General features: G+C 49.9%; 1 protein-coding gene and 1 non-coding gene across 2 annotated transcripts in view; both read right to left on the bottom strand.

Moving 5' to 3' along the window:
- LOC122370713 (rab3 GTPase-activating protein catalytic subunit-like) overlaps nucleotides 1-12,051 on the bottom strand; it is a 52,201-nt gene that overhangs the window by 4,305 nt on the left and 35,845 nt on the right. Inside the window, exons 11-12 of the mRNA XM_043346559.1 lie at nucleotides 3,718-3,772; nucleotides 143-221 (exon numbers count right to left, since the gene is read on the bottom strand). Of these exons, the coding sequence (XP_043202494.1) occupies nucleotides 143-221; nucleotides 3,718-3,772 (134 nt within the window). The remainder of the gene's footprint in view (nucleotides 1-142; nucleotides 222-3,717; nucleotides 3,773-12,051) is intronic.
- Nucleotides 1,444-1,515, bottom strand: Trnae-cuc. Its single transcript has one exon. It is a non-coding gene; the product is annotated as a tRNA-Glu (tRNA).

Raw genomic sequence — 12,051 nt, 5'->3', positions numbered from 1 at the left:
CCATTGGTTAGTTTATAATAATTCGTCTTTTCTTATAACTTTTTGCTTTTCTACTTACGGCAATGACATTTACTATGAAAATTTGACGGAACATACAAAATTCAAATAAAAGAGCGCGATTCCAGCGATGGCCTCGAATTACCTTTGGCCTCTCCGCTATCCAAGGCGTCCTGGGAGCTTTTCATCCCCTGAGCACGTTTCTGGATACAGCAGTTGAGCATCTGAAGCAGAACGGACGGAGCCCGGAGGTGAGGTCGGTATGCGGATGAGTCACCATATGCGCACAAACGCGCTAACATTCGCCTCAGCGCCACCATTCAAATTGACGAGCTCCGTAATTCGTTACATTCCCGTGCCCAGTGAATCAGCTAGGTGAGGATGCAGATGTGAGCTGCGGGGAGGTGCACCGCGGCACAGCGGCAGGGGTCGGGTGGAGGTCAGATCAGCACTGCGCCCAACGACGGTCTGCCGTCGGATGGTACTCATCACTTAACCAAAGCTCAGCGCCATCCCAAAGGTATCTGCATTGTGACGAGGCAAGTCAGGCTTCCCAAAAAGCTTCTGGTAATGATTTGATGGAATGTATGCAAGGTAGGTTCGAAATCTCCTTGATCATATACCTCTCCCCCTTGACCTTATCAGCTAGTACATAAAAGTTTCAACAACTTATCCCGCAGAGCCAATGTTATCAGCACTCATGAACGCACTCTGCGCACTCATGTGATAGATACGCTGGGCTAGTTTTTAGCCCAGCTTCACCTTCCCTCCCCTCCCCCCCCCCCCACACACACACACTGATCGCCCATCGGCAGTCTAGCGTGTGTTATCGACACCACATCGGGCTTCCACCGCCCGATAACCAAACAGGGTCAGCACCGGACGTCTTTTTACGGCCGGACACCCCGGCTGGCCCAATTCTACAGCGCAGCACCCCATACCACTGTCAGCTACCCGGGTCTGCGGGAGAGTATGGCGGTCACAGCTGTTCGCAGGACAACGACATCCTATACCAACCGCGGTAAAACTCAACGCGACGATTCACCGCCAGGCACGATAGGGTCGTGGACATCTTCAGGGGAATAATTTGTCATGAGTTTCCGTTAATGAATGTCTTTGGAGACATGCAACACACGCAACACATACCATGTGCATTAGGAGTGCACACCGCACTGCGAAGCGTACAAACACAAAGTTAGAACAACCGGATGTGGAGAAAATACGGAGGGGAAGAAAGGATGACTGAGGAGAGAGAAAGAGACAGAGGAAATGAGGGAGGGAGGGAGGAATGACTCGGAAAGAAGGTGTGTGGAGCCGGGGCGCATCACCCAAGTTGGCACGTCTGACGTAGGGTTTGCGCCTCGCTTTTACAGCAGCCCGAAGGGTCAGAGTAAGAACAAGGTGCTTACTGCTTACTGAAGAGTGAAGGGGTTGGCACAAAACGTGTTCCCGCACCGGGAATCGAACCCGGGCCTCACGGGTGAGAGCCGTGTATCCTAGCCACTAGACCATGCGGGAGGTTGACGCTCGTCGGCTCGGTCTCGAATTAAGTCAAACAGGACTTGTGGCGGAGGGCATGCTGTGAAAAAAACTGGAATCTCGAAGCATGCATGCATCGTAAGTAAAGACAACGTAACTCATGAGCTATGAAATTGAGCATCCCAAAAAATAAGCCCCCCCCCCCGAAAAAAAACACATGACACACGTTTAACGTGAAATCCTAACCGGCAGGCTCCGCACCCAGAAAATCTTCACAACATTTTGGCAGTCTACAATCGAGTCTGGAGACCAAAAGAGGTAGAAAACAATACACTCTGTGGGACGGCTCTTCTATGGTCGGACTTTTTATTTGTTTGAGTAGAAATCATCGGGACATTATTCAAGCAAAGTCAGTTGCGACAGTGTCCACTTCCAGCAGCCTGCAATCCATCATAAATGACGCGTTATTTTTCTATGCACGATCGAAGTCTCCGTTGTTTACTTGATGATATTTTCCAACCCATCAATGCAGTCTCCGCATTATAAAATGCGTGCGTCGGCGAGGAAGCGCCTGTCTTTCACACTGTGCCGCAGGACATACTGTCCCGCGGTACAGCATAGCGCACCAGGCGGCTGCGCGATAGCGGCGGCCGGATTTATCTCTGGAGACTGCATCGCTCGCATGATACTAGCACCACACGGGAGGCGCAGGGCAGGTGCGCCATGAACGAATTGATAATGCAAGAGATAAAAGAACCGGGCTGCGAATCGATCTCAGGTGATAATGAGGTCAATTATCAACGGGGAATATTTGTTTCTGGTCCCTAAAAAGCTGTTTCTGGCACCTAATTGCTGATCAGCCCCAAAATGCTTATTCGACCCTAATATCTGAATCTGGCACCTAATTGCTTCCACACAGCCTAAAGTTGCCAGATCGTCTAGTTGAACTCCGTATTTGCTGTTTGTTGATTCAGCACCAAAACCAAAACATCCAGCACCTATTTAATTCCACGTTTGCCTACCTAATTCGCGTAATCTTCCTGATTTTATGTATCCTAACAAACATGAACGTTGCATTCGGTGATGTCAAGTGCCATTTTCGCCAGTGGAGATAATGATTAATGCCATTTCTAGCCAAAAGAGAATCACTAGCCAGCTATGGTGCAGCATAGCAAGATGCTCCTATACCAGCCCGCTATGTAGAGACTAGAGATTATTGCACCCTCAGCCATTTTAACGTGAAAAGTTTGGATCCGTCACTTCCAGCCAGGCTCTCAGGTCATAAACTGGAGTAAAGCAAAATGTAAACTCTGAACAGACATGCCACGCAACCGGCCCTCTTTTCAATATTATTAGCTTTCTGCAATCATCGTCTGACTCCATCTCGATCAAACGCAGCATCCGGTTTCTACAGGGGCGTTTGACTGACCGGCCACACAATAACCAAAAACAAAATCAAAGCTTCATGCACACATATGACATAAGTAAGAAACGGATGAAAAAGGCACAACCACGGCACAACTCTGCGCGGCAAACAACGGACAATGTCCCACGCAAGATCCCGCGTTTCTTCAGCGGCCTTGAACGGGATGAAAACATTACATTTCTTTTTTGGAGCTATTTGATGACGTCAAAAAATACAATACCCGTTTTAATGGTCAAAATCGAGACAATTACTCACAAAAATGTTTCCCTTTAAGGATTACAAATAAATGTTTTTAAATATTTAAATGACATTGTTTTTTCAAACAAATCAATATTATTTGCTTACTTAAACGTCATATACAATGCTGAGATCACTACGGGGCTGTCTTAGAGTGTAGCTGCACTGGCAACCTTTAGGCTAGACTCCAGGGGTCATCATACCAGAACAACATGATTCTATGTACCAGCCAGTAGTTCATTTTTCTACTAGATTGGTCCTACGCTCAGCATTTAGGTGCCAGATTCAGAAAAAAAGAGTAAGGCGTACCGATGAATAGGTGCCAGAAACAGCTAATTAAGGTCATTTTCCATGATTGGTGCTGGTATCCACCAAATAGGTGCTGAGGACCAATTTTGGGGCGAGTCAGCTTTTAGGTGCCAGAAATAGCTTTTCTGGGACGCAATTAAATGGCGTCCATTATCAACTAAGAAATAGAAACTTGGTGACAATTCATCAAACCTGTTGCTTTCTTTGGGTGTATCAAATATTTCACGGTGATTTAAACACATTTGCTAGGATAACTTTCGGCAGCTTACCTGAAGCTTCTGATGGAGCAGCGATGTATTGTAGCTCGGACTCCCCTCCTCCACCCTGTAAACGATGAAAAACATCAACAGGGTAAATACGAGTACAAACAATCTACAAGTACACATGACCTGGTGCTTATTGCACACAAACGTAATTCCAATAGTTCTACTAAATGTCAACAAATTTTCACTTGCGCCCACCGGTCACCGGCCATCCTATTCGTGATCAATCCTCGACAACATCAATCTGTCATCGTTTCACGTCTTGTCGCTGAGACTTCATTGAAAAAACAATTGCTGTAATTCTCCGCGCACTGCTCCAGTGCTCCATATTAGTCACGATTTACACACAAGGCCCTATAGGCCTATAGCCTATTCCAATGTCGAATAACTTTGTCACCAACAAAAATGACGAAACTCGAATTCCGCTCTCAGTAGGGGACTGAGGTGAGTAATAGGAAAACGACTCAACATGGGCCTATCAGTCATCGACACAATACAAACTGCGTGACAAAGCATCTGAATTTAACAGACGCCTCCGCACAGGAAACTCAGAGAGCTGAATGAAGCCAGTGTCATAAACCACGCAGCGCCAGCGCGTCTAACCAGCTCTGACTCATCGTTGTTTTTCAATGCACCCCGCCGCTAACGCCGTAAAACCCGACACTACTTTGCATAACAACCATCACGGCGATGGACCACTCGATGACGTCACTGGCACTACCTGCTTCCCTTCCCCACACAGCCGCCCCCCCCCCCCCCCCCGCTATCTGTCCAGGATAGTGCCCACTGCGTCGTTGGGGTCCCCAGCCCTCGGAGCGTGGTGTTACCACCCGCCGAGCTGTTTTCTGAGCTCAGTCTCCCCCGGTCTCAGTTTTATGTTAATTGCGGTTTCAGAGTATGGGGATGATTCGCCTCTCTGGCGCCGGTGTGGCGTTCGGATAGAGGGGAGACCCAGCTCCGACCCGAGAGGCCGGCTGGGGAGGTGCAACTCTGGTCAGGGGCCCAGCTGCAATCTTGGAGACTTGGTCCGGACAGCAGAGCAGCACAGTCAGAGGAGGGGTGGAGGGGAGAACTGACTAAACAGATCAGCGGCAACACAAACGGATCAGGAATAAGACCCGAGGCAATCGCGATGTTCTCCAGACAAAGAAGCCAGCGATGAGGTTAGGGCGCTGCTCCGGAAACACTCGCAGAGCTGTTAGCGTTAGCGCTCACACAACTCACCGTACACTGACCAGGAAAAATACGTCATCCAGTGGCGGAACAGTCACCTACAGACAGCCTTGACCCTTCGGCGGCGGAAGCCGGGTCTACGGTGACCAGAAACTCCCAGTCTCGGGATAGAAACACAAAGAGCGCCGGGGATCACGACCCAACCAACAGTGCAACGAACTAATCACGAAGCGTTGCTTCAGAGTTCAGACGCAGTGAAGTAGTCGATGGAGCAATGGTTACAAAAGCAAAAACAGACAGCTTTATATCGAATAGAATTCAGGATAACATGAGGAGGAAAATGGAAAAAAGAGTTTATACTTATTCAGTGAAAAAGAAAATAAATCAGATAAGATAGTTAAAAGGCAAAGTTTAGTAAGCGGACTACATTTGAGGGGATAATTCGAACTGCAATCCATAGATCGGCACGGTCCAAGGATGATTCTCTTTTGAAAAAGCAATACAAACCCAGATTGGCGCCATGTTTGATACTGGGTGCCAATGGCTTTTAATTCGAAAACGTGCACCATGGGAATGCGATTCAGTTGTCTTAGCACACATCTCAGCAGATGTTTTATTACTTCGGCAAGAGGTGTTACAATTCCAAGTTAAAGAGTGTATAGATACACCAGGAGGATGTATTTTAGCAACCAGAAAACCAGACAAACCAGTTCACTCACCAGAAAACAACGCCCACTGTCAGAGACTCTAGAGCCACCAATTGCCAGCGGAGCAACGGCCGCAGTGCCGGCTCTACCCTTAACCTATATGACAAATGAATCCCGAGAAGATATGCTCGAGGACTACCCCAAAAAATACCGCCCTTCAAGCCGACATGATGTCGGGTACAAAGTGAAATTGTTAAGTTGGTGCGTTGGGTCCAAATCTGTCACAGAGACCGGCAGATCAAACCGATCCCTTAATTTTGCAGACGCATGTATAAACGAGCCTCCTTACCCCGGTAGACAGCCAGGCAGACCGACTACCGATTTCCAGACAGCCGTTTATACATGAATCTGTGGATCTGAGTTTCTGAAACGGCCGGGCAGACCGATCCTTCCACTGCGATCCAGCGACACACCCGGCCGCGTCCAATGCTAGAGCCCAACTCCCTGCGCACCGCCGCGACCTAACTCGACTACAGCTCGAACCACGTGATTCAACCGGCCAATCCCGAGGCGCGCGTGCCCCTGAACGCAGGCTGTGCCGCAGAGCGGCGCGGCAGCTCTGCTCGGCGGCCGGCTGGCGAGCCCAGCGCCGGCACGGGGTACATGATGCACATAATACACATAATAAAAGAAAACACTTCTTAGGCTAAAGTAGCAAACCTTAACATCCTCCCCACCAAAATGTGGGAACAAAAAGTTAACACATTTTCCACACTAGTCACAACGCGCGCACAAATCACAAACAAAACACACATCACGGCACTGGCCGCACGCCAACTTGCGGCAGTCCTTGTGGGCCTGGTCAGGCCTTCCGCAGCCGGCCATGGGTCCTTGGACCGGGGGGCCAGCGTCCTCGGCTACGTCCTCTTCTTTCTCCTCTTCCACAGACGTGGGAATGCTGTGAAAAGAGACGGTGCCTCCAGTGGGGCAGTCGTCCTCCAGCCCCGGCTCCACCTCCATCTTGCCCCGTCGCTCCTCCAGCGGCGCCGCAGACGTCGGCTCTTCGGAGGCGGCTGCCGACGGTCTCGCGTCGGAGCCGACAGGCATCGGCGAGGCCGCCGGGGTGCTACAGCACTCCATTGGCTCCGGTCCGTCTCGTCCACGGCAGATGATGGGACGAACTCCACAGGAACATGCGATGAGGGCTTGATACCCTGACTCCGGGCGACAGCCCAGGAGTCGCGTTTGCCTGGCGACAGCCCGGCGCCGCCATCACCATTTTGTTTTGTGTCATTATTTGACCCCTTGACAGAGAGAGTCGTGTCTCCATCCTCAGTAGTCATCGTTTGATGCAGGTCGTCACCGCTCAGGTGAGGCTTTTTTGCATTGAGCAGCTCTTGCTGCGGGGTTCCCGCCTTTGCGGAACCATGATCGGATGGTGAGCGATCATCCGACTGCATCGTCAAATTCATCTCATTGGAACAGCCCACTGGCTTGTCCCAGTGTGGCTCAGGCAGCATGCCATCCACATCCATGGCCTCATTTTGGCCGACCCTCACTTCATCCAGACTCCTCACCTGTCTCAGCTGACAGTGGGAAGACTGGTGACCGGTCGGTATCAGCGAAACGTCGCCGCGGTACCCGTGAATGGCGTAGCCAAAGACAGTCTCTATGGCTCTAAGCCCTTCTTCAAGTTCCACCTGTCCCCACAGCACGATTCGATAAAGATTGTCGAGGCCGATCAATACATGAACTTCGCCACCACCAAAGTCGTCGGCCAGATCCAGACCGGCAGGAACAGGGGGTGGCGAAGAGGTGGGAAGGGGCGAGCACAGCTGATCTGTGCTCCACATGTCAAGTTTCAGAGAATAGTCACCAAACAGGCTTCTGAGCTCCATCTGTACCTTGTCGTACGAGCGAGCCTCCTCAGCCTTCTCCTGAAATCCGAGGCAGGCAAAGGTAGCCGTGCCAGTGCTGGGAAGACCGAGTTCCTCTGCCAGCGAGCTCCTGATGTAGGAGGAGTCGGACCCTCCGTCTAGGAGGATACGGACCTTCCGGCTACCCTTGGGTCCCACAGCGTTTACGAGAGCCGTCTGAAAGAAATGTGCTTTCTCATTTGCCGTACTGGCACTGTACCGGTGGCGACTCTGCCCCGTGAGTTCACTTGGGCTGCCATCAGGGCGCGCCACTCTGTCAGTAGGATGTGCTGGAGAGAAAGGTACAGCCCCGGGCGACAGTTCCGACTGGTTGCTGGGTGAATTCGATGGCGAGGGACGATGATTGTGGAGCAGGGGGTGGTGCGGCCCGCCACACTCCGTGCACCGACTGCACTTACAGTCCCGAACCTGATGTCCATACTTCAGACACCGAAAACACGCCCTCACTGCCTTCACAGTCTCCCAACGGGCTTTCAGATTGAAGGTTTGAAACTTGTCACACCTCTCTAGACCGTGCTGCGCCTGCTGACAAACAGGACACATCACGGTCCTTGGCCCGTGAGGGGGCCTCTGCTTCTCAGTGCCGGGCTCTCGCCGCGCAGTGAGAGTGCTTGTGACAGACTGAGTGGAAGCGGACGGGGACACGGGTCGTGTCTGCACCATTGACACCCCTTTTGCCGATTCTCGGAGCCGTATTTCACGGTTGAGGAAGTGTAGAAATTCCGTAAAGTCTCCACTCTCTCTCCTGACCCACTCTAGACGCCAATCCTCAGGGATCTTATCCTTAACGACTGGCAGCAACAGGCTCGAAAAGCTTTCCGGGTGGACGCCAAGTGTACTGAGCGCTCGAGTACGCGCAGACAAGTGATCGATCAATGACCGCATGCCTTTAAGGTCGCCGTGTCGAACGGGTTGCAGGTTCAGGAGGTCACGCATCAGTGTCTCCCGCCGCACATCATCCCGTTCAAACCGCTCCTTGAGCGCGGCCACGGCCTGAAGGTAGCCGTCACTCGACACTGGAATGCCCTCAATGCAGCGCAAAGCATCACCTGCCAGGTGCGATTTCAGTACTACGAATTTCTGGACAAGAGCGTATCCTGAGTTGTTGTGAACAGATATGGCAAACAAGTCCCAGAATTCAGACCACTGCATTACGTCACCATGAAAAATGGGAATTTTCACGGTGAGGGACGTTTTGAAGTCTGCGTTTCCCGCGAAGTTTGAAGCGTCAACCCTGACTGGCGCCTGTTCAGCTTTCTCAAGGCGAGAAAGGAGGCGCGAACCGAGAAACATCTCGTCCTCAAGAATCTGCAAGTGGTTGGTATCATCTGACTGATCCAGCTTATCCAGGTCACCCTGGACACCCTCCATCTCATGGCGCAGCTTCTCCAGGTGGTGAAGCTTGAGGGCAAGCTGGTCAGGATCCACCGTCGTACAGTATATCTAAAAAGTATGTCCCCTGGTTTGGCTCTCCCACAGGAGGCGAATCGGTAACTTGGCTGAATCCCAGTTGCGGCACCCGGCCGCCAGGGTCGCTGCCGCGCGAGCGGCCTTGACCGCTCGCATGTCATTGGCAGTTCGGTCCCTCCCCGCCTATACCGAGGTGGGGAGGGGAGAAGAGGGGAAGAGAGGGGAGGGAGCGGCTTTCGCTCGGCACTTGGCGATACCTGGCTGACCCCGCGCTCCCTCGCTGACCTTTATCCTGCCCTCAGGCGAAGACCGACTTCCTGGCCTGTAGCGGCCCAGCGGAAAACCGAGCTCGCGGGGCGCGACTCCATTAGCCCAATCTTATAAATGGAATGCTGTCGTATTCACGGCATTAGATAATATTAAAAGTGATACCAGCAGTGGATGTGGTAAAATACAGTCCAAAATAAACGAAAGCACACGATTCGTGCATAATGCTCCCTCCCATTCAAATAAGCCCGCCCACTTCGATAGATGGTGTATTTTCTTAGGGCGTAAAAGATGCAAAACACTACCGATTTTTTTTTAGCTCGGCCACTGGGACCGACAATATACAATTGACTGAAATGCATGAAAACCATTTTGCATTTAGGTAATAGCCGTTTTCTGCACCCAAACTTTAGCCAGTGACACCCTGTCCATTCTAAAGCGTTTATAAGATTGGTCCCAGCACCCGATTTTATATGAGGAAGTCGTTTAAAAAGCATCTTATTTCTAACGAATTTATTATTATGGCCACTTTTACAGGACGTCTATAGAGCTTTGACTTTCACATTTCTTCCTCGTTCAGGAGAAACGTTTTAACCCTCACCGGACCTTAAGGTTTTCTGAATACCGAGGGGACGTTGGGGGTTGGAAGTGAGGAAACAACCCCCCTTCGCCGATTCGCCCCTAATTGAGCTAGAGCCTCACGAAAGAAACGATCGTGTGCGTCGTTACGAAATGCAGCGATTGGTCTCCGATTTAAGGACCAGGGTCAACCGATGACTTCGGAGGTCAGGTCAAGTGGCCCAAGGCACAGGTTCGGTTTTTGGTAAATAACTTCGCTAAAAATGATCGCAGATCCGCGATTTTAGCAGCATCGTGTTTGTCTAGCTCAGGCGTGTCGAATGGTATACTTTTTCTTCGGGTTAGATCAACTTAACCTCGCCCGTATAGAGGGGGGGGGGGTCGAACGGACCCCCTCCCTCGGTTTTTCGCGAATAACTCGCGTAAAAAGCGGCCGATCGCGACGAAACTTTCAGTACCCTCGCGTTAATCAATTTTACACCCACCCTGAAATTGTCATGACCCTGACCTTAATGACCTTTGACCTGCGACCTACTTTTCGAGACCATGTTTGGCCGGAATCGCGATTCGGCGTAAGTCGGCTCGCATTAGCGGCGCGTTTGCAGTCTTTTCGTGGTTTTAAGCGTTCAAACATGGGATATAATCTTGCTTCCATGCATTAGGGTGGGTGTCAAGGTCACCGGAAAGTCAGGTCAGGTCATTGACCTTTGATGACCTCGGTTCACTTTTTCGAGTTTTACATGTTTCTAGGCCAGTTTTAGGAGCTGAATTCGAATTTAGCAGCCATATGAACATTTACGAAGTAGTTTTGGTTCCCTCGTAACATGTTGCGAAGCTGTCAGAGGCGGTTGCCACCTACTACGAATACCCTTACTGGTTGACCTGACCTGACCTGACCCGACCTGGCCTAAATGCATGAAGACATCATCTGTGATAAAAACTAACATGATATTCGTGATCAGCACCCCGAAAACCCCATAGCAGCCACGCTTTACGACTTTCTAACAGGTCCCGATTTCCCCGACTTTTGGGTCATTGACCTGACCTGGAAAGTCAACCGATGACCTAGGACCTTAAAATTGGGTATCATCGACTTCCTCTCGTCACGGCCAACACGCTCGTTTTTTCCGCGAAGCTCTAGCTCGATCAGGGGCGAAACGGCAAGGGGGGTCCAACGGACCCTTATACGTTTGAGGCTGGAAAAACACCAATACGGGCGAGAGTTAAGGTGTTAACCTCGGGTCAAGGTCAGGTCACAGCCCGTCAGGTCACGAAGCTGGTCAAAGGAGGTCATATTGCATATCAATCGATTCGGCAGGTCTTTTCATGTCCATTAGTGGCTTTATCGACTCGGTAGCTTTAGTTGATCGGGAGTTATTGACGAAAAACTGATAGCCTTAGTTACGTGATAAATGACGTCACGCAAGATCAACAAAACAAAATTGAAGCATCAGACCTTGCAAGGAGCGCATGAAATCACGATTCCGTGTGCTTGAGAATTTGAGATAGTTGTATATCATTTCCGGACCAAACTAGCAATTTCCATATTCCCCTGACTTTTAATGGTGAGAGACTGACCTGATCTCAGGCGACCCTTCAGAAAATCCTAGATATACATTTATACAAGTTGTGAGACCTCTCGATCATACTATAAGATCCTGTAAGTTTCATCTCCCTATGAAAGCTCTGCACTGAGGGTGTTGCGAAGTTGGAACATTTTAGCACAGTCCTAAAATGTTCATTTCAGGACAGTTTCACACAGTTCATTTTAGGACTGCTCATTCATGACGTCATAGATCAGTGACCTGACTTGATTTAAAAATGCGGTTGGCGTAAAAAAATCCGACTTATCAAATCCCGACTAAAAAAATCGACTCATAATCCGGTTAATCAAATCCCGACCATGTTTTTACCTGGCCATTAATGTTCTAGCCTTACAGGTGATTGTTAGAACGCGAAAGATGCTGAATCTTGGTTAACCCCATACTTATCGTATGATAAAGAACGTCAGTGTTAGAAAGTTAATTAACAATTTTATTTAGGATAGTTTAATTCAAGTGGGTATAATCCGACTTGACAATTTACTAGGAGGGTTTTGCAGCGCTATTAGTTCGGCATTTAATTATAAATCATTGCTAATTTCGATCCGGATATCGTTATTCAATGCTGGCCTTTGCGTCCTCAGAAAAGTTGTTTATAGTCATGAAGGCTTGCATTGACCCATACTTTCCATTTTTCAGCACCATTATTCGCCGTAGTTGACCAGATGTTTTTCTTCAGCTCTCCCCTGAATCCTTTGGCTTAGACCTGTCGTATCACCCGTGCAT

The sequence above is a fragment of the Amphibalanus amphitrite genome, unplaced genomic scaffold, assembly GCF_019059575.1.
Source record: "Amphibalanus amphitrite isolate SeventyFive unplaced genomic scaffold, NRLGWU_Aamphi_draft 000035F_arrow, whole genome shotgun sequence".
Taxonomy (NCBI): Eukaryota; Metazoa; Arthropoda; class Thecostraca; order Balanomorpha; family Balanidae; genus Amphibalanus; species Amphibalanus amphitrite.
This window is presented reverse-complemented; position numbering and strand designations above follow the sequence as displayed.